The 23,718-nt window shown below is 42.8% G+C and overlaps 1 protein-coding gene across 1 annotated transcript in view; it reads right to left on the bottom strand.

Moving 5' to 3' along the window:
• The window catches only part of LOC108131045 (uncharacterized), an 85,353-nt gene that overhangs the window by 7,392 nt on the left and 54,243 nt on the right, over positions 1–23,718 (bottom strand). The window contains 1 exon segment of the mRNA XM_043211844.2: positions 6,642–6,717. Coding sequence (XP_043067779.2) covers positions 6,642–6,717 — 76 coding nt within the window.

The following is a 23,718-nucleotide window of genomic DNA, read 5'->3' as shown; positions in this document are numbered from 1 at the left end:
TTGGTTTTCTGGGGCCTGTAATTTAACCACTTGAGCAAAAGTCAACAATTGAGTGCCTGCCCCGTCAGCGATAAACCACGCAACTGTCGCCCAACTTTGGCCGTAATTTAATGTCTGGATGTGTGCAGTGTGTGGTGTATGGAATGTGTTTGCCCGTAAGGGTAAATGTGTAAGTGTATTTGGCCGCAGTGTGTAAGTATGTGAGGGTTCGCGGGTATAAGTCTCTCCATTTGCGTGCGTGCGCATTTTTATGCATTGCCAGTTGCATTTTTCATATTTGCATAAACTATAAATTTTACATTTTTTAAGCGATACGCATCGTTGATTGCGGCACATACACATACAAGCATACTGGTGCATGTGCAGTGTACACCAACAACAATAATGTCCCCAACGCAACAAGAACGAGTCCAGCAGCAAACAATCCTGGGTTTCCCTGTCGGGCATGAAACTTTATTTAAATATTACACCATTTACATTACCCTGAGCTTTAAGCCATTTCCTCTGAAGAAGGAGGACATCTTGCAGGGTTTATCAAAGGACTCACTTCTAATACAGCTCTTCGATTGTCTATGGTTTTTTTCCTGGTTATCCTGTGCCAATTCCAATTGCAATCGTATGTGTCAATTGAAATTGTCTTAACAAACGCTCGATTTTCCTGTCCAAGTTCGTGTGTGGAGCGAGGTTGGGAAAGTAACTTTGCCGTGGATAATGCAATTTCCAAAGTCCAGACGACACACAAAAACTTGTTCTGGCTGCAACCGACATTTTGTGCAGGGCACTTTTTCCCGCTTTGACAAGTCTTTGAAGCTGACCAACTTTATCAATCATTTTGGCGGTAAATTGCTTAGACGATGCTGAATAAAACCATATGAAGGGTGTAAGAAAGCTCGGCTGTTTCATGTAATTTTAAGCCAGGAAGAGCTTAATTTTTGGTTTATCGGCTTTTGAATGTGTAAACAGCTCGACTTGTTTGCACTATCAAGACGATTATTTCCCTGAAACGTCCCAAACGTCCATCGCACCCCTAATGACTTGATTATAACCCAATTCCGGGCTCAAGAGTCTGTCGAGTAATTTACCAATTCATCTTGCTCAAGTGGCAGCTCAACGACCGCAATATGGCACCCACTACGACTTGCCAAACTATTTATGAAAGTCCTGGCCCCAAACAGGACCCGAATCGAAACCAAAACTGTTGTAGGCTGGATGTCTGGGCTAATTGCAAATCCAAAATCTACGGCCAGCGATGACGACGGCGCCGACGACAATGAAAACAGTTTTCGTTTGGGGCCTGAGCCCATTGGCATTGCCAGTTGGGGCGACACATTTCCTTTGTGTGTGGTCGAGATGTCTTTGGTTGTTGTTCGGTTTGGCTAAATTAATTAATGGTGAATGGCAAATTTGCAGCTAATAGGAGGAAAACTCGAATCGTTTTCCGGTCTGTCGCTGTGACAACCACCAGCACTGCCTACACCTCTTAGTTCTAGTTCTACCAGTTGCCAAATTAATTCGCCTTTGATTAAAAGTTCAACTTGTGCCAGTCGTGAAGCTATTTCTGTTTTTTTTTTTTTTTTGTGTTTTGTGTTGGTTTGGTTTTTGTTCTTGTTCTTGTGCGACACGCGATGGAACAGTTCGCTTGAAAATTTCCTAAATGACAACTTCCGCTTTCGGGATAAGTTAATTAATTTCCATGGACATGGATGGCAGAAAACTTTTGCTCGGCGCGAGACTCAAATTTAAGAACATTTTGCGTACAGATTCAATTTGCAGCCGAAACTTGTGTAAAGTCAACCGAGACTGGGGACTGAGACCGGGGTCTTTTGTAAATATTGATTACTTGATAAGGCGCAGAATCCTTTAATGCTGCGGACCAGGCCTGAAACGGAAATGAGTCCGGTGGTTGAGAATGACTGCGTGGATGGGGGCGATGGGGTCTTCCAAAGTTTCACTTCTGCCAGGGAACAAAACCAAAAAGGCGAAATACCTTCATTAAGCGAATGAAGAAAAGCAAAAGTAAGTTGAAGAATTTTTAAGTGGTTTAAAAGGGTTTTGTCATACTTTTCATGTGGATCTTGCCGGGATCGACCCCTTTATCTTGTCCCATACCCGTTCCCATTCCCACATAGCCATTTTCAGAGGCCACAAATGAGGGCAGCATGCTACTGGTTTTTTGTGTGTATATATACTTGTGTTGTGGAAGACAACACGGTAAGCCGAGAGCAAGACATTTTAAATGTTTATTAAAACAATAAGGAAATGGTTTGTGCCAAACGGAAAAAGGCAAGACGGCAACGGCGGAAAAGGAAAAACTGTAGCGAAAGAAGGTGAAAAAAGGCAAACTCAAACACAAAAAGGGGATAATCCTCCCTCACACAAACACGGACCCCAAGCCAAAACCCACTGACACATTCTGGTAAAATAAGAAGGTCCCAGAAGCTCTGTATATTCTCTTCTTTTTTTTGGCAACCGTTTTGTCTTGAAAAAGGTAGTAGACACCAAGTATTTAGTGCTGGCCCTTTCCTTCCTCGGCTGAAAGGTTTTCCTTTCTGGCCAACTCCTAAGCCGGTTTAGCTTTGTTCTTCGGTCAGATTCATTAACGTGCCTATTTAGATAAGCGTGAAAATATCAAGTCGAGGAGCCCTGCCAGCCCCAAGTTGAATATTAAAGCCGAAGGAGATAAAACTTCCGCAATCCAAATGCCCGAACAGCGAGTTCCTCCCTCCTTCTGAGTTCTGATGATGATTTTTTGATATTTATAAAATAACTCAAGTGGCAAATCGTTTGCCCAGTGGAAATGCGCTTCCATTTGTTGACTTTCGGCAGCCAGACTCCGGTGGTGATGATGATTATGATGATAATGATGTGAAACCATCGAACGGAGCAGATAAGACGCCAAAGTCATCCTGCGAGTCATCTTCGAATCGGCTGTCTGGCCCAGTCAACGGTAAAAACTGTTTTCCTACCGCTTAGGCCCAAACGCTTTTCGATTTTTGACCACACATCAAAACGGCAGTGGAGGGGGGGTTTCGGAGTTGTTGACCAAAAAATCAGTATTTCACGCTAGAACGAATTTTTGTCAAGGCATAATTCCATGGGATTTATTTATGTATGTCAGTTTTGGGCTGTTTTGGGAACCCCCAATCGGCATCACTCCTCCCATTTCCTACCATTTCCCCCGAAAAAAACGGAATGGTTTTTTTATAGTTACTGCCTCCGGGCTGCGGGCTTTTGGCTTATGCGTGTGTAGGCTGTTTGTAGTCCGGGGTGTTTGTTGTCCCTACATGGCCCTCAAATCACTAGTTCCTGAATTATTATGGAAAGCATAAAATGAATGTCCAGGCCATTTATATTTATAACCAAGTTTTGTACGCTTCAGCAAATTTATGGCCCGGCTTGAAATTAAATAAATTGAAAACCAGGAAAGTAACTTTGAACAGAGATCGATTCAAGCTTTAAGTTTTCTTTGTTAGCCAGACATGACATTCGTTACAAAAGGTTAAATCCATTCCTCTGGTTTATTGATGATGTTTCCCATATTTTCGGGAGCCGCATGATGCACCGTAGCGCAAATTAGGGCCAATGTATGCGGAATGCTTTTTAATTTAAGTGCACATACACATGACAAGGCATTCAGCATCCACGCAGCGGAATCATAAAAGAAACATCAGAACGGGCGGCCGGATGGGTGGCTGTGGGCGGGTCATGGGTGGTTTGGGTTAACCACAGGCTTTCTGGGTGCCGCGACAACAGTAGCACAAGCAGCAGCAGCAGTAGCAGCAACGGCAGCGACAACAATAAGAACAAATGATAATAATGCAACAATGAACTGCACAAGAAGATGATGAAAAGAATGTGGGGGCGTGGCCGGGAAGTCGACATTATATCTTGTTCGCTGCACACATTGTCAATTCGTTTTCGTTGTCGTCCTTATTTTCACATTTTTTCTTGATTTTTTTTTGGCTTTCCTGCCTTGACATTTCTGTTGTGGCAACTTTTAAATAAATTTAAGTGCATTATACAACGAAAAATCTGTCAGCCAAGAGCAAAGGAGCCAAAGGAGTAATACGATTAAATGCATCTCTGGCCCTGAGCCTGCCTTTGTCTCCATAAAGCTGGCAAATCAGTTTTGTGTCAGCAGACGAGCCACTCAAGATGCAGGCTTTTTAATACTTATTTTGTAGATATTTTTGCGATATGAGTGTGCAATAATATGTTAATGTTCCTCGGATGTGTGACAATAACAGGAGCCGTCGACGATGTCAGACATTAGCATTACAGTTGGCAAAGGAAGATGCACCAACAAAAAAATAAACTAAGACAACAATTAAAAAGTGAAAAGACTCAAAAATAAAATACAGCTTTTAAGAAAGAAGTTCCTTTAACAAAATTATGATAATAAGGAAATTCTTATTTGCAAAATCCATTTAAAATTTTTCGCCGTGCAGGAAGATATTCCATTTTTCCCTCCACATCGACATGTTTATTGCGTTTAATGTTTGCGTAAATTTTTTTGTACTTGCTACCGCTTCTGGTGCCCTTGATGCTGCCATTTTTGTTGTTGTTGTGATTTATGATGCTAATGACACGCAGACAGGCATCGTCTTCCCAGCTCCTCATGCAAATGCTCAGCTTGCCTTGATGGTTATTAAATTATGGCAATTTGTATGCGTCGCCAGAGTGCTGGCAACCCAAAAAAGGAAATAAAAATAAAAAAGAAAAGATTTTGGTGTTTATTTAAAACATGTTGCCAAACAATTTGCGTTAAATATCTTTTGGGGAACTGCTTGAGATGCTTTAGCATTAGCTTTCAAAATTCCCAGGCGATTGGCAAAATTTCATGCGCCGGCAACCGGAAGTACTGAATGAAAGAAAACGGTTTCTTTCTTTTCCGGTTTGCAGACGGGAATGCACCCACATCTATGCTCGAGTGCACTAGCCTTCGAGTGTGCGAGTGTGTTTATAGTAAGCTATTCGAAAAATAACTTTTCAATTTCCGCAAAACCACAGAGAAAATATCAACTTTGCACAAAAATTTAATAAAACTTTTCGCATAAATAAAATTTGCATTAAATCAGCTGCAAGCGACGCCGGGCCGGCACAAGGCCAAGGGGCGTGCCGGATTAGGGCGTATGAGTATTTGTACGAGTGTGCCCAAAACGCATGTTGAGAAACTTAATTTGAAATATTTGAGTTTGCCATTTGGTCTGTGTGTGTTTTCCGTCTCCTTCCGCTTTTCCGCCTTTCCTCTTTGGCGTTTTGCATCGAAACTAATCGAGAAAGTTCGAAAATTGGCGCCCCATTCCCCTGGCACGGCTCCTTTTTTTGAATCGCAAAAAGTTAACTAGTTAGCTGGGGTTGGGGGAAAAAATTAAGTATACGCCACATTGGCCATAATTCCAACTAAAACAAGTCAGTTGCCAAACGGCTCTGAGCAGAAAGTTCGGCTTTGGCTTAAATATTTGTGTATGTGTATGTGTGGGTATTTGAGTGACAGAATCTGGCAGAAGCCCGCCCTGCTTAGGGGGCGTGGCAAGTGGCAAAAGGCAAGTGTCAGAGATTATGTTGTATTTGCACACGACACACTGCTCGGCACCTTTACAAATCCGCGCCCATCTCTTCGATGTCAAACAAATCATTGGATTGCCTGCCAAATTATTAGGCCGTGTGTCTAACGCACATTTCATGGCATTAGCATTAAAATTTAATTAATAATTTTGAACGTTTGCCGCCTAATTGACTAGAAGCCGGCACCTTTGGCTTTTACGCCTCTCCTCACAGGAGTCTGGCGCATCGATTTCAGGCTTAGAACTTGGCTTCTACCAAAAAGTTCGAATACATCCGTGTGTGTTTGTGTGAGAGTTAAGCTTGCGCATTTTTTCTGCTCGACTGACTGACACGCCATTCGTTTGAAGCAACAGAGCCAGTGTTTCTGCGTTTCCAGGACTCTGTGTCGAATTTTCTACCTATTAGGCACATGAAATTCAATCACAACACCCTCACAGGCAGAAAAGTTATTTGGACCCTTATCAGTTGCGGTTTAAACATATTGAATATGATGTGTAAATGTTAACAGAGCCCCAAGTAAACACAAGGGTGGTTTTCCCTTTTTTTCCGTGAGAATCGATGCATCTGCGGCCATAAAAAAACATTACAGATTCGTGAGCCTTGAGCCTTCAGCCGGTCGGCTGCTTTTGATATACGAGTGTGTCCATGAGGAAGAAAATAAAATCAGATACTTGGCCCTTGGCTGTTAACCGGAATAAGCAAGAGACAGAATGCATTAAATCTCAAAAATGTGTGCGGTTCGTTTGGCTTAGAGCTTTTCACATCTTAAAGAAAAGCCAGGAGCGGGAGTGTGTGTGTGTTTTTGGTTTGGGAAAGTTAGACCCATCCACAGGTGTCTTTTGTACGTTACCGGGTTGACAGCCGGGATTTCAGCTAAACTTTCAACTTGTTTTAATTAAGATTTCATTCGACAAACCCCCTCTGGTAAAACACAAAGATATGAGCAGCTTCTTTGTGTGTCTTTACTTAGAAAATTAAACTTGTGTAGCGACTAATGCGAGTTTGATTGAAACATTTCTAATTGTTGCGGAAATATGGCGCTTTGATGTTCCAAATGTGTTGGCATAGCTTACCGATTTCTTGACAAAGCTGACAAATCCATAGCCCTTTGATTTCAACGTCTGCGGATCCCGGACCACTCTGCAGTCTCTGTAAAGATAGAGAAAATAAAAGTGTTTAATCTCGGTGATTCATTTCAGCTGCTTAGCGGAAAGAAAAACAATTAAAATTCAGCTTTGTATAATTTATTTAAGCAATTTAGAGTTATCTGCTAAGGTTTATAGTGTTCTGACCCAGCAAAGGGATAAGAGCCAAGAAAAAGGAGCACACAAATGAGTTTTCGTGGAGACCCATCGCCAAATTAAAAAGCCAACGCTGCCTGGCCAAGTAAAAGTCAAGAGGCAAAGTCGATGTCGACATTGGAAATCCAATAGAATTACGTGTGAGGAAATATGAAGCGTTCTACAGGAAAAACCATCGCCGAGAAAGGGATTTCGTAATGGAAGTGCAGATAGTGTGCAGGCCACCGCCTTCAAGGATGTATCAGTGTGCACTCTGGTAGGTAGGGGGGGCGTGGCATGGTCGAGGGGATTTGCCACAGAAGCCCATCCAAAGCCCCTCCAACCGCCAAACCACGTGTCGTGCCATGTCGTGGACGCTGCTCGAGAATCGGGCGTCAGCATTGGGCTTAAATATGTTGGCCCGTCTAAGCTAAGCCACGAAGAAATATTTAACCCCCCGCCCAAGTGAGTGTGTGTGTGTGTAGTATGTGTGAGTGGGGCAGCCACAACAGCAACAACAATCTGCGCCATAGCCACTAGAGGCTACCAGAAAGGACACTCTTAAAAATATCTATCTTTATGCACAAAATTGGTTTTCCATGTTAGGAGATTTTTTATTTGAAATCTGCTTTTGTTGTCAGATGTATACTTAATAAATCTTAATTATATAAAATTTAAAAATCCTTTTCAATATCTGTATTATTTTTCCAAGTGCAGCTGAAGCCAGAAAGGCAAAACCCGCATGTCGGCCACGGCATTTAAAAAAGGCCAACTTGATTGTAAATCACGATAAAAGTCAATTTTTAATATGAGTTTTAGTTTAGCCCCATGCCCCATACCCCCTTTCCCCTCACCCTTCAAGTTAAGTGGCTGGTAAAAAAAAAGAAACCTATTTTAATGGCCTTTGGCTCTTTGGCTTTGGTGGCGCTTCAAGGTTGCAAATTTATGGCTGGGCTGGCCAGAATCGAAATTGCAGTGCGATTGCCAGCGAGCGCCAGTGCATCGAGTGGCACATAAATATCGAACAAAAAACATATTTAATTAAACTTTAATATTTATTAGCTACCATAGGAATTCAACTGCAATTGCTCGGGGCCACGTCTCCGTCTGGCCTGGTCATGCGAATGGATGATCTGGCTTTGGTTGTTTGGCGTGGCGGTAAAACAAACAGCCAAACACGCAAGCACCAGCACATAAAACAGGATAAACAGGATTCACAGATACATAAAATACGGTCTTATACATTGGGCACATTTAACAACATTCAACTAATGATGTAGTTATTAAACTACATTTTCCAATGGATTCCTCAGAATTTAAAGAACACTAAAATATTTCCATCTTTGGAATATACAAAATAATATATATTTTCCAAAATACTACCTACAATAGAGAGGAATCTCTCCCTGCTACACAGACCTTTTGTCTGATGGGGCCGTTGACTGCCAATGCGATTGGGGTAACAAATTAAAGGCCAGGCCAATATGTGTACATGGAGTATGCACTCCCTTTGAGAGCTCCCCGTCCTGCACCTCACCGCCCTCCAGAGTATATCATATTTCACAATCGATAAACATCACAGTTCATATTTTCATAACGTTTTTGTTTGAATATTTTAACATGCAGACACAACAACACGGCAGCCGCCTCTGGTGTGGGGTGTACAATTTCCGGCTTGCATGTAAATACGAATTCGAAAATGTCTGCAAGTGCTCCTCGATTCGTCCTGCCCCGCTCCATCCTGTACCCAAATCTGCCTCTGCTTCTTCGGGCTGCAATAATATATTTGAACATTTAACAGAAAACAAACACAACCTTTCGCCTCAAGCCAGGCCAAGCCGGCAGATTTCCGTGGAGGAGCATCGATGGCCCTTAGACTGCGTTGCCACACACAGTTGTTATCATGCACGAAAAGCTGGTAAAATTTCTGGGTATGGAAAAGGGGTTGCACTATGAGTATCTATGGGATTTGGGGGCGTGGCAATTTTGCTCAATGTTTGCGCAAAGAATTGAGCGACGAAGTCGATATACTTATACATGAAAGGATGCGGGAGAGGACCCGGTATTGGTAAATATACGATTATCAAATACCCTATAAATTACAAATTATTGTTGATAGTTGTTAAAACTATTAATAAACTTTCAAGAATTATACTTCATACACTTTGCACTTCTGCACAAACTTTTCATATCAATAGCTAGAAAGTAGGAGCAAAGCTCTTCAAAGGATGAATGCATCTGCCTGAGTATGATCTGCTCTTGTACTGGCAAGTGTATAGAAAACCATGAGACCGGACTGGACCCTTTGCTGCACCCCGCTCTCGGCTCAGGCCAATCAATATATTTTTTACAAATATTGGCAAAAGTTTTGCCTTTGGCTTAAGCTCTGTGCCCGATACTCGAAAATAAATTTAACCAGAAGAGAAAGAAAATATTTTGCCATCTTAAGTGCATAAAACTATAAACGTTAAACAAAATATTTCGCACACAGATACACAGCCACACGCATACAAATGTGGTTATTTATACTGCATATTTTTTTTGGCTTTATTCCCAAAGCCTTTGGCCCGGGGCTCGAGTAGCTTTTGGCCCGATCTGCTGCTGTGGCTGCTTTTTGGCCAGAGGAATGTTTGCGGTGCTCGCTGAGCGCATTAGTTGCGGGTCCTCCGCTATTTGGGCCCTTGCAATTGGTTTATGCCAACAATGCAGCAGCCAAGCCATGTGTTGGAAATTCTTTTGTATTTGAATTAAAATTGCAAAGATGATTTATAGACGCTTCGAAGTTTCGTGTTCGATATAAACTTATGCATGAGATTTCTGTGGGCCACGAAAGTGAAATGCATATGCGAAATGGGAAATGCAATCCGGGCTCACAGGCTGGAGCTGGAGCCGCAAAATGTATTGTTATTGCCAGGAGACAAATATCTCCCAATATCACATTCACTATTTTTGGAATAAAATCAAGATTTTATGAATATCAAGTGGCTGATTTCGGTATTGATTTCCAAATTGTGGGTGAACAAATGCTAAGGATCAGTAAACCATTGTGTTGGAAATATAAAACCTTGATTTCTCATTATTGGCCAATCAAATATAGACATAAGGAACTGCACTATCATTGAAGCTTTCCGAGAATAAACTGGTGAAATATTTATTAAGGCGTTACGCTCATACGCAACTCGCAGTGACTTAACCCGCAATTTGCAATTTCCTGGCCACTTTAAGACCCTATCTGCCATCCATCGCTCTCTTGGCCACACACACTGGGCAGACATATAATTTACAAATCGGGGAGATCGGAAATCGGGGCTGTAGCATGCTAAACACATCAACAGCAATGGCAAACACAAATTACTCAGCAGTGCAAACAAATGAAAAGCGATAACATCGCGTACAGCACAAGGCAGAATCGAGAATGTTGAGCTGAGGCGAGGCGAGGAGGACCGGAGCCAAGTCAAAATCCATGGCACTAAATCAATGAATTGCGGTTGTCCTTCAATTTCCTTTTGGCCCAGTCAGTAAGCGAGAAAGGAATTGAGTTTGAATTCGAGCTTGGCTCATCCAGCATTCCCATCATCGTCGTCATCTTCGTTGCCAGCCATTGACTTGCGTGTTTGAAATATTGAAATATTTTTGTTGGCCATGTTTACACATTTGGGCTATTGACTGCACACAGTTACGAACTAGAGTTCGAGTGCTAGCATTTTTTACCATTCCAATTTCTGTCGGTTTGAATTTCCCTAGCAAATTTTTCGCCAAACGTCAAGCGCCGAGCGCCGAGAATTTTTATTCGATTTGTGTTTGTCTCGTACTTGCACTTTATTGGCTTGCTCGGCGCTGATAACCCTGATGGTTGATGGCTGCCAACGATGATGATTTCCATTTCCTTGTTCTCCGCCGAGCGATTGGTTTGGGGGCGTGGCCCTCAGATACTCAGATACTTCTCCGATCACAGACGCCCCGCCATTGCCCGTTCAAATACCGAATACAGTTGTAAATTCAAATGAAATGCAAGCGAGCGCATTGTTTGAGTTTTGGAATGAGGCAAAAAAAAAATACGAATAAAAAATCAAGGTTTCGGGAGACGGGGGCTCTGAATCCTGGCTTTTTGGTTAGCCAAATATTTAAAGTGGATTTCTTGGAGCATTTTATGAGTTTTTCATTGCGGCTGCGTTGATTTATTTGATTTGATTTTCCGGCCAGTGGCATCTGCTGGCCAAGAGAATTAAGTAATAAATTTGGTTCAAGGAAATATGTATGAATGCGGTTGCCGAAACGAAATGGCTCAAATGGAATGGCTGTGAATTACAAATCCGTAAACGTCGCATCTTCGACGCCTCATTCACTCTACGGAAATGGAGAAATGGGTAATGGCAAAAACCGAAACCAAAAAACACAGAAAAAATTGAGAAAATCCAGGGCCCATCACGTCCTTGTCCTTGTCCCCTTGCCCAGACATCGTTACATTTATTTACACCAACATGCAAAACTCGCATTGAGACAATTTCATGCTCATCTGCATAAAATCAATTCCATTTTGGAGACAATTTGAAGATTGGAATACAAATTTCGAATTATCAACAGGGGACCCAGCCGGGGAGACGTGGCAAAATGGCCAAGCCGGCAGCGATCGCAATCAGCATTGAAACCTCTGTTACTTTTTCTATCCTGCAGTGGAAAAAATTTTAAGTAGGGTAAGTATGGTAAGGTTTCTTTTTAATCTATAATTAATAAAATAATAATATTTATGACATTTTTTTTAATGTGGTATGAAGACAAAATTAGTTCTTAGAAGTCACTGATTTTTTCAGTAAAGATATTAATATAGATAAGTTAAGTAATTGTAATAATGTATGCTAATGTCCAGTTCCTGTTTGGCTTTGTTTAAATGACTCTCTAGTATATACAATTTATTTATGTAATTTCTCGTAGGAATTAGTACAATTTTCTTAGTGCAATATAGAGAAACTATTTCGTCTTTTGTGGTGGCTCCTCCACGGCTGTTTGACTTGTGTTGCCTTGCTATTTTCGCCTTTGAGTACTCGAAGGCTCTAGCCCGTGTCCAGGCAGTTACGCCGTGCACCCTCCAATTTCTCCTGCCATTGCCATGCATACGTAATGCGCCTGGGGATCCTGGAAGCGACGCAACGGCGACAGTCTCACTAATTCCAGGGCAGCCATTACGCGTTTGTCTGCCCGAGTACGTGCGTGTGAATTGTATGTGTGTGTGTATGTGTATATCCGGATGCAGTGCAGCGGGAAAATTATGTGGTGTGTGATTTGCCATGGACACTGAACGTTTCCCGATGCCAGTTTCCCCGGTGCCGTCCCCCTCGTCCCTGGCTATGCTATTGAAATTTCCCTTTGAGAGAAAGAGGACAGCGGCGGAGGTGATATTTTAGCAGAGGAGAAAGCGAGAAACAAAACGGAGAAATTTGCATGCAACTCGTTACGCTTGGCACTTGTGTGTTAAGCCCGTTCACCCTTCAACCCCACACCCTTCCACTTTCACGGTTTTTTTGTCTCTGGGCCACCCCACACGTAGATGAAGGGAGAAAAAAAAAACACAACGAAAAAGCCATATCGATTTTGCAGTAAATAAAACATTCAAAGATTGAAGTTGCCGCTTTTGAGCTTAGCCGAATGGTGTGTGGCCTCCTTTTTTATGGAGTGCGCTTCCTTTTATGGCTTCCGTTTCTATAGCAGCTGCTGCTGTGGTGCCGATGTGGTGTGGCCGATGTGGCACTCTGGGTGGGTTGAAGGGACGCTGCCAAATTGTAAATATTTTTGTCGGCCACGTAGCGGCGCAGGAGAAAATATTGCATTTCTCGCTTGGCATAATAAACGATGTGCCGACAAAAAGAAAAAAATGCCCCTAAAAAAAATATAAACCCCACTGAAACCGAAAGAGAACCGCCAAAAACCACGCAAAAATACCAACAGCTGCACCGCACAAAGACAGCCAAAATGCACACATGAACAATGTGCTCCGAATGGAACAATGCGAGGATCCTTTTAAGGGACAAGAGCTAACAATATGGTTGACTGGCCAGGCTCAAAAGATCTCAGATTGTTTCAGCTTAAAGTTTGAATTGAAAGATTACAAAATTGAACAGCTCTAAGGATAACAGCGTATGATTTATGAAAATTGCTTGAGAAGCAAATGATTGCCCATTTGCAAAAAGCATTGCCTACATTTGGGGGCTTGTCTCTCGCGTCTGACATTCGGCCATTCTTTTTATTCAATTTTCGTTCGCTTAGCTGGATTCTCATCAGCTAAAATCCTTAAATGGTCAGTCCTGTCACATATGGGCAAAACGACGCCATCGGCAGACAAACGAACAAAAACGAACTGGTAAAATCAAATTAAAATGGCGCCGCCGCCACACACGCAAATCCACACAACTTTTTCTTCTGACACACACATTTGGGTATAAACCTATAAGTGTGTGTGTGCTCGAATGGTCACAAACGTTGTTCAATAAATTATATAAGATATAGCATTACCCTCTTCCTTTCGGCATTGATTTGACATGAATTATTGCCGGCAGTGGACAAAAGAACTTCCTGAAAAATCTCTCCCCGTAAACTTTAAGGCTTTGAAATGGATAAATTCCATTAACCGATGCCAGCCGCAGGCTAAACGTTGAAGTGCATTTTCATTTTCATTCCCCACCGAGCGTCCAATGAAGCGGGCGTTATTTATAACGCAACAGCCATGGTTCCACAATGGCTTCGTCCCCCTCTTGCTGTATTCGGAATCTCCTTTATATATCTCCTTGAATCCAGGACCCTCCGCCCCCATCCCTTCATCTACCTCGGCCGCCATTCCTCGTGACCACGCCCGGACACACGTCAATAAAACTGCTTCAAACTGTCCACATTGGAGCTGTTGGTGTTGCTGCCTTGCTGCTGTTGGTTATATTCGTTGCAACTGAAGCTGATGCCGGGGCGATAAGGCTACTTTAACGCTGTCCCCGATTTCTGCATGATGCCACACACACGGTCGGCCCCTTTCGTGTTTGCCCCCAATAGTGGTTGATGGCCGGCAAATGGGATGGGGTGGCATGGCGGCGTGGTGCATGGTGCATGGTGCACGTTGCTGGTTGCTGGTTGGGTGGAGCCAGGCGGGTCGAATGGTGGTTTCAAACATGCAAATTGCTTGCGGTTCGCTTCGGTTTTCCCCGCCAGCGCTCTGCCCCCAGCCCCCATCGCACAACCCTTCCCTATTCCCTCACTCTTCGACATTTTTCGCTTTCATTGAGTGCTCCGCTTACAGTTAACTCGACTTTATCACGTGTGTGTGTGTATTGGCTTTATATGTACGAGTGCAAAATGCAACAACAAAAATCCATTTAGATTAATTAGTTTTTAAGCGAATGAAGGCAACGTAAAGCTCCTGCGGCAATCCTTAATTCAAAGTCTTGAAATTATAATTTTAATTTATAGAAAATAGAAAAAATCAATTCTCAAGTAATAGTTTGCTTTGAAAGAGAATATAGTTACAAATATTTAGCGCCTTAAACTTAAGCCAAAAGAAGCTTACTTGATCCAATTACTGAATGCAATAAATGTTTTATTGAACTCTTTCTACTTTTATATCACCAGATAATACTTCATTTATTTGTTATTATTTATAAAATTCAAATATCAACCGATTTATTTGTATATAATTTAAATATATATATATTTCATTTATTTAAAATTTTAAAAAAATTTCTCCTAACCCAAGACAAGGAAGCATGGAATAAAATAAAAAAGAATCCCATCCTGCCAACTGTTCATGTAGCTGTGACAAGTTGAGACTCACTTTCTGCCCGAATACACTTGGCCAAAGTCCCCGACTGCAGGTGCCCGCAAAACGGCGCTTAATGATGCCAAAGATGAGCGACCCCGGAGTGTCAATGGACTGGATGCGACCGGAGACCGGCGGATGGTGAACCCTCGGATATCATCTACATACATGGCTAACTAAGCGTGCCGTGTTTGGCATCTCCATCTCCTTTGGTGTTCAGCTTGTCGTACATGCTCCACACAGCATCAAAGCCGGGCCACAAAAAAAAAAAGTGAAACAGAAAAACTAAAGTGAACTAAAGTTTGCTCAAAAGTTTGTTTATTACACCGACAACGGACACACTCCGGCACAAAAAATTCGAGTGGCTTTCACTGCGGCCAACTTTATGTAGTCGTTGAAAATTCATCATCTTTTCAGCAGTTTATGCGCCAGTTTGCTGCCTACTCTTGAAGTTCTTTTGTTTCGCCGACGGTCCATTAAAAACTTGTAACAACTTGGCTCGTTATCCATTTTTGTATTTTTTTTTGGGAAGAAAAGCCTGGCTGCCGTAACATAATTCCACTTTCCATTCGGTGTTCGTTTGCATGTCGCATCGTTGGCCATAGTTTTATTGATAGCCGAGCGGTGCCAGCAATTAAAAGCGAGTTCGAAGCCAAGACAAATGCCCCAGACATTTACTTTTAGCTGCGAAAGTTTGATTGCTTCGGGGCCTGAAGAGGACAGAGGCGGCTGGCTGACAAGGCTAAGAGGCGGCTTGTCCTTTGAGAGAAGGGGCCGCCAGAAAGAAGAAAAGTTTCGCCAGAAAACTGTGACCAGTGGGTGGGCTAAAGCCAAGGCAGCAGAGGGGACATTTTACAGCATCATTAAGGATAAGCATCGGGTTGTCTTTGAATTTGTTTGTTGCCATTCTGCGCTTTGTGCGTTTTACTTCCCGGAGATAAGTTCTTGCCTCCTCGGTCTCCCCGTAAGAACTTTAATCTTGAATTCAACACCAAACGTGGCTGGGTTCATTAGAAATACCTATTGGTGAACCTTCCCAGGAGCAGGCCAATTAAGAAATAATTTAGGGAGCCAACAAGTTAACAAGTGTGACCTTTCAGTGGGACAGTACCATAACCACCTGCATGTGGGTGGCCAAAAGTCCGTAAATAAAACACGAGATCTCCCAGCTGACCGACCCTGGGCCGTGAAATCCTAGCGAAATCCTTAGAAATGTTTTATTAGCCCTCCGTACGCTTGAATAAGCCAGCTTAGCGGAAGCTATCGGATTTTATGCTTCTGACTTTTGCAAGTCGAAAGGAGTCGAGTGCAGCATTGCCACTTTTTCCTCTGCAACCGTTCGCCCTCTCAACTCTCGACTCCAAATGACCTGGGAGTTGTATTTCCCCAACCCCAATCTACCCTCTTGCCCCGTGAAGTCTGCCTGTCTGTTCATCGGCGGTTAAGCTGTGTGCCTTGCAGCAGCTTTTCTTGCCGCTCGTTGGTTTTTGCAGCTCTTTGTTTTTCGCCTCGTTTCGATGGCGGAGGGCTTGGTGGCGGAGTGCACCTCTGGGTGCTGATTACCTAAACGTGGCTAATATTTTGGCTATACTGCTATTTTGCTATACACATGAAATAAAATATACATTCTTGGGTTGATCTAAAGAGAATATCTAATCGGTTTCCAGTTGGAATTTGGTAATTAAAAATTCTGAAAAATTAGAAATAAATATCGGAGAGAGCACGGGGATGTTTCAAATGTATTTGGGGGCACAGGGCATTGTTGTTAATAACTTAAAATCCACACCATTGGATGCAGAGATTTGCACACAGTTGATTGGAGTTGGAATTCCAGTTCCCTGCGATGGGGCCATAATGTTATTGAACACATTATTGTATTGGAAAAATATTTATTTAATGACCGGCGTGCGAAGGAACGGGCTTTGCAATTCACAATGCTGTGTAAGCTCGGCTCGGGCATCAATTCCTGAAATTTTGTATTGAAAGGAATTTCAGTGCACATAGCATCAGTAACATATGCTGTGAAATACACGCATCCTGGCTGTCTGGCTGCTGGCTGCCTGGCAGCTCTGGTATCCTCATGGAAAATACACAACACAACCCACGCGATGCCATGCGACGTAAAGAGCCTGTTAATCCAGCAACAACAATGCGAATGCCCATATACTCGCTCCCCATTTCGTCCTGGCCAGGCTTACTGAAGGCATTCACTCTGTGTGTTTGTGAGTTAGAAATATTGAAAATTTTTTTGTTATTGAAGAACGATATATGAATCGCAGACGCCGACTGCAGCCATACCATCCGACGTCCCCAAACTAACCAAAGAGTAACCCCCCGGGCAACGTATCCTGGCAGAGAAAACAAAACGTGAAATCAAATTCCATTGCAAAGGAGTTAGAGTGGGTGGGTGGGTGAGTGGTGGTTTTAGTAGCTCCGAGAAGCTTTCGCTTTGTCGGGAAATATTTTAGATTTCCAACAGATGTTCTCGTTCGTAAACAGATTTTTAGAAATTGTCTCTGGCCGTGATTTGCATAATACTCATGGCAGGAGACGAGTATTTCACGCGTTACTGCGACTAGAATCGATCCGTATCTCTGCCATGTTATGTGAGTGTTTTTGCATTTTCCGCCCTGCCGGAAGTTTCCATTGTCCTTGTCATTAATTATTCACTGCTAGTCGAAACAAATCATAAGGTGGTCTCTCGTTTCGCTTTCATAATGAAAGCAAAATAAAGATACGGCATACGGCGAGCGGAGCAGACAAAAATGTAGTTTCCGGTGATCATAATTGATGATGCTCTGCCACAGATAAAAACAGTCTAAGGAGGTCCTTTGGGGTGGGGACAGCTGGGCGCTGGCTGTGTGGAAATTTAATATTGACCCCACAGCTAACAGGAAGCAGCCACTTCGTACACATAAATATTCCTCGACTAATAACACACAAAAGTGTACACTTCCGCTTACGAGATGAGGATACACTTCTCCTCCGATTCCACAGTTGATTGAAGACCTATTATGGTCTAAAGCTGTATCTTTTTTTCCCAAGACAAACACCAGCTTCATCAAATTTATAAATTAAACGTCATCGATACACGAGCCATTGTACGTGGAGCCAGACCGAAACATAAAAATGAAATATTTATCATCTAAGGCTGTCTCCTCGTGTCTCCGTTGATATTCGAATAACAATGTTCGAATGTGGACGTGCGTTGGCATCTGCCGATTGCCGGCAATCAACGCCCAAGAACCAGAACTGACAACTGCGAGTGTGTGAGATACAGATACAGAGATACTATCCGCCCTAAAACAACGCTTTCTTTCAAATTTGTCATCATTTGTGGCTAGGTTCTTGGAAAGAAACAGAGTTTAGGACCAGCCTTCGATGGTCATTATATTTTTATGAACTTGTTCTTTTAATATTAACCACTTAGCCAATTTTATAAATAATGCAGAATTCGACTTTGGCATCAAAACAAGCAGAGCATATTTAAAAAATTGAAAAGTTTAATGCTCAACAACAAATTTTGTTGAAATGCCATCAAGTTTTTTATGGCAATCAATACGGGGGAAAAAAGTTGTGAAAAAAACAACTTGTACCAATTTGGAGTTTTGTCATAAAAAATTGAAAATGTCAAAAACAACGTGGACGTTTCGCCAGTTTGTTACCACACACACACACACACATATCCTGCCCAGACATGTGAGGGTGTGTGTGTCGGAAACAAACATGTTTGGGTGTGTGGGTGCGTCGCCGGCATGTAGTTGACATCATTGATTGATTTAGCTGTCAATTGCATAATCACTCAAGCGTTATTGTTCGACCACTGGGCCGTAGTCAGCCTCTCGCTAGCTTTCAGCTTGCCACGCCCTCTCGCACCACCTGCCACGTCCGCCCTGACTTCTGTTTGTCTGACTTGGCGGGGGCAAGTCAGCGGGTCGAGGGCTGGAGTGTGGGTTCTGTCCACGTGTGCAAGGCAAATAAAGCAGCTGCCCAGTGTCAGGCAATTGTCAACTATCCCCCCTCTTGGAGGCACCTCGTCCCCTGCACCAGCTATTGTTGCTGCTGTTCGTGTTGTTGCAATAGTTGTAGCTGCAAACCGCAACAGCGCCAGCTGTCGGTGAGATTGTTACACAAGCATCCCGAGTCCTGGAGTCCTGAACGGGTGCCCATAAATATGTGTGTGAGGGTACACGGTTGGAAAATTTAGTAATGATACTTTTCCAAATAATAAAAATTATTCTGTTTAGCAATAAGGGGTTTTGTACCATTTAGTATAAGGACTATCTTAATTATTATTGTATCAATAGGATCTACAAGTTTTTCTTGTTGTGCACTGGGATGCATTCAAAGGAATGTGTGCGCGTCGTTTGTTTGTGCATTCGCCTCGCATATTGGCAACAGCAATTGATGTGGCAACAAATTAACATGCCGCAAATGGAAGTAATGGCCAAGTGTTAATTGTTGTGTGAGTGCGGCATACACATACACATCCCAACACAGACACTGCCGAGCTAGGCCCATTTATAGCTATTTAATAATGACTTGATTTAAAATTGATTTATTTCTATTTTGGTTGGAAGACAGAAACTGACCCACAAACTGGGAAAATCAAGTCAAAGGCATAGGAAAAAAAAATAATAAATTACCTTCATGGAGCCCACATTGTCGTTGTTGTTATTTGAGTTGCCTTTGGGGCCAATGCCATTGTTATTCCAATAATACAGAAATACACACACAGAAGGACCCGCATAGAGCCAGCATAAGTCCGGACAAATAGAAAAAGCTGCCGGAGGGGCCAGTGAGCTTGTCTAGGCTTGTAAAAAATGGATATGTCAACGTCCGGCATGTCAACAAGATAACATGACCATGCCCACTTCGACTGCCCCTTGTCAAAGAAAAAAATGAACAAAAGTTCAAATCAACAAAAGCCAAGTCTCGGCTTAGAGCAACAATTGTGGGTAGAGGTATTCAGCAATTTTGGTGTATTTTTTTTTCTGGGATTGGTTGTTGTTTTCTAGTGGCCTCCGAAAAAATATCCCAAAAAAAATCCTAACCCTGTCGAAAAGCTGCCGAAAACATCTTGAATGAAGTCAAGATTAAGCAGCCAGCAAAATACTTCAATGCAATTGCACTAAAAAAAAATATAATAAATCACAAAATAAAATGTACATCTGTCCTTTGTTCAGCCATCCGTCTATATGTTTAGTAAATACATTTTTCCATAAGCACAAAATTTTTCCGAGTGTATGTCTGTTGTCATAGATGGCCTCGAAGTGGACGCAATTCCTCCAGTGTGGGCTGAAATAATCGTCGACTGCCAAGTATCCGTTTACGGCCAATGCATTTCGGCTGCTTGTCGTGTCATGCCGGATATCCGGCGGAGTTGCAAGTGCACGGCGAGGACCATAAATCTTTAAGGAGCAGCGGCAAAAGAACAGCACAACAGCACCATGAAAAGCTTGGCAATGGCGACAATGTCCAGCGTCCTCGAACGTCCGACTGCCCGACTGCTAGAGTCCTGCGTTGCGAGTCCTTTAATCGTGTCACAACACACAACAGACGGGCCAAACAGCTTTCACCAAATTGCAGTGTCATAAAAGTGGCAGCGTTTTCTACTTTACCCGATTTTTTTTCTTCGGTACTTTTCTATTTTGGCCGACTTCCACTTTCGGCCAAAACATTTTATCGCTCGCTTTGACGGCTGATGGGCTCTTGTTAAGTCGCCCGGCGGAAGCGCCTAAGCAGCTCGCATTTCTGGCATGTTTTTTAACTGCCAGCCGCATGCAAAATAAATTCGCAATGCGAGCTGCTGATGTGTGGGTGGTCTTTGTTGAGGTGGCTGGGTGGTTCGGTGGCTGGCTATTGCAGCCAATGAAAGCTTGTTGCATACGCGTTGCAATTGCACGTCAGTGGCATGTTTGCACTTGACAATTCATTTCATTGTTTGTAGATTGCATTTGTCGCCCCCGCCCCCGCCTCCCTTCGCCCTCGCCCGCGCCCACGCCACCGTCTTCTGTGGAAATTGTTAACGCAGACGAGGGGGCGTGGTCGTGCAGCAGCAGCAGTAGCTCCAAAATTGCATTCGCAGCACGCGATGCGCGCATTTCACTTGGCCACCCCCTCCTTTGATCACCCTTCAGCTTGGCACTCTACGAAAATTATCAGAAACTGGATTCTAATAAATTTTAAAGCCCAAATAAAATAAATTTATGAAAAGTTTTCATCCTAAATTATTAAATTTCCAATTAATTGTATGAAGCATTTCAGGATTGTATGACAGACTTCCTATAAAGACTGCTTAACTTTTAGGTTTTTTAGTCGAATTTTTTGCAGTGTCGGAAGTGCACTGCCTATTCTCGACATACACAAAACGTTGGAGTTTATTTCCCAGCTGCCTTTTACTTATTTTGCACTGTCGCCAGCCGTGGTTGCTACCTTTTTCATGTTCCTCCTGCTCCAACGAAAATGCAATTTTCTTGGCATTTTTCGGCAAAACTTGAGAGTTGGACTGTCTGTGTGGGTGTGTGTGTGTGCGGGGTTGGCTTGAATTGCAGTATGCACGTGGTCAACAGGTTATCCTGTCCGGGGACTGGTCCTTGGTCCTGAGTCCTTGGCTGGCTGCCTAGCTGCCTGACTGCCTGTGCAACGTTTATTTCCGCCTTTGTACCTTTTTGGCATTTTTGTTTTCTTTGGTCCTGAATCCTTGTGCCTTGCCGTTTATTTGTTTCTTTTTTGTGTTTTTTGTTTTGTGTATTGTTGTGTGTTTGTCGGTTGCTGTTGCATTGTGGTTTTCTCATTTATTTGGTGCTGCAGTGTGCAGCAAAACAGCCGCAACATATTGTTGTTGCAACAGGAAATGACTTCAATTTGCTGTTAACAAGTTTAAAATTTCGCAATTGCAACGGAAATACACAACATGATTTCCCCACCTGAGCTCGAGCATTGCTGCACATAATTACTCAAGCTGCATTCAGGTAAGGTGCGGCGTTGAATTAATATCCTTATCCCAGACTTGATTTGGAGAGAGTCCTTTGAATGAGATAGGTGTGTGGGTTTGAGCAATGGGAAAACTAAAACTAACTAATCTGATGACTTCATCTTCTTTTCTGCTGCCTTGGCTTTCACAGCTGGCTCAGCTCTAACTTGAAAGGACGAAGCAATCAGTTCGTCTCAAAGCTTAACATCTTGCCCAGTCTCCGGCTCATCCGCTTTGGTCTGGGAGTAACAAGCCAAAGTCCGAGGACCTCCAACGTTATCCTGTTACCAACTGCAGCAGATGTTACTTTCAGCCCGATGCCAATGAACTCCTCCAGCTACATCTGCTTACATCTTGGAAATAAATTCACGCCATTTGGCAAAATCTTTGCAAGTTGCTCAGCCACCTCAGTGTGGACATAGTGTGTTTGTAACTACATATATATGTAAGTATTCATATGCCGTGTCTTGGATTTTAAAGTGTGCGTAGGTGAGCTCTGGATGTCTGTGATAAATCAACAAATTCATCAGACCCAGGACTGGCAGCATCTGGCGACACATTGGTAGCCGAGCCAGAGCAAGACATTTAAATTGTAGCAAGTATCTTTGCCACACTTGCTCGACACATTTCTCAAAACTCTCCAACTGAAGATGAATTAGGTAAGAGTCTCAGAATTTAAATAATATTAAGGATATTAGGAATACATTTCCCTTTGAAATTATGAATTGTGAGCTAATTTTTAATGAAAACTCCTGGCTATGGAAAATTATGGCTTAGCCCTTTTGAAAACATGCCGTTCCTGGAAATGACAATTAAATAATTTTAATAGGCTTTGCACCTTGTTAGCTTCCATGCGACACTTTGTTAGCATTTTGGGAATTGCCGGGAATACTTCATAAAAATTGTCGACGTTTTTATTTAATTTGTTGTGGCTTTTCGCTTCAGTTATTCTATTTGGTTTAATTAATTTAAGCACCAGCCCTCAGCCCTCACACACACGATGACAGTGCCGCTCAGGCACAGTTTTATTACCTATTTTAATCATAAAAAGCGCGTGGCCATGTGGCACAGACAAATTGACATTATCATGGTCCTGGAATGGGTTGGGGAATGGCTAGAGGAATGGAAATGGGAGTTCCACATAATCCCGCATACATACGTGTAGCTGCGATGCGTAAGTTGATTATTAACTGGCGTGAGTGGGCCGAAGTGAAAGGAGAAATGGTGGGGGCGGCATGTTGTTGTTTCTATAATTACAAGCGTGCTGGGGTGCAGGCTTTGGCCATGGTTCATGCCCAGTTAAATACAGACATTAGGCATGCATAGCTATTTAGCTGAACAAACACACATCCTCGTACATATCCTGCAAGAGTCATTTGTAGCTGGTGATTTCATTAGAGCGCGTGCGCTCGAGGATTTCACTGCGGTCGGGTCTCAATTATAATTTCGTTTGATGGCAGAGTCCTGGCATCCCGGTAATGTCCTTCGTGCGTTTTGCAATAACAACAAAGAAACGAAATTAGCCCAAGGCACAAATTAAGCGGCTCTCCATGTATGTTTATCCGTGGTGAGGGTGGTGGTGGAGTTTGTGTGCGTGCCGAGCGGATAATCTAACGCAATTAATCGACTCGTCACTACAGACATACTCACATGTCACACACTGTACCCAGTGCACACCGCGCCGCCATTCAGTTTGAAATGTCAGCGTTCTAATATGCAAATTAATCTAAAATTACAGCGCACGGCCAAAGGGGCGGTGAGTTTTCAAAGTAGAGGGCTGGCCCTGCCCTTGTCTGGAGGGGCGTGGCAGCTGCCCGGCCAGTCATGTGTTTTAATTAATTTTAATTGACGCCGCCCTGCGCAAAGAGGTCCTTTGAGTGAAAAAGATAAATTTCGAATGCATTCAATTTTCAATTGTGTGAATATCCCCCGATACATCCCGAAACTAAATTCGAATCAAAAAGACATTATGCAAATTGTTTGGGCGGCCCAAAAACACATTAAATTGATATCAATCTACAAGGAAATAATCTAAATATTAAATATGTATGGCTGCTGGATCAGGGCTCTCTTCCGTGGCCATTAAGCCGTACACCGAA

This window comes from Drosophila bipectinata, chromosome 3R (assembly GCF_030179905.1).
Source record: "Drosophila bipectinata strain 14024-0381.07 chromosome 3R, DbipHiC1v2, whole genome shotgun sequence".
In the NCBI taxonomy this organism is placed as follows: Eukaryota; Metazoa; Arthropoda; class Insecta; order Diptera; family Drosophilidae; genus Drosophila; species Drosophila bipectinata.
The sequence above is the reverse complement of the archived record's forward strand: the minus strand, read 5'-3'. Positions and strand labels throughout refer to the sequence as shown.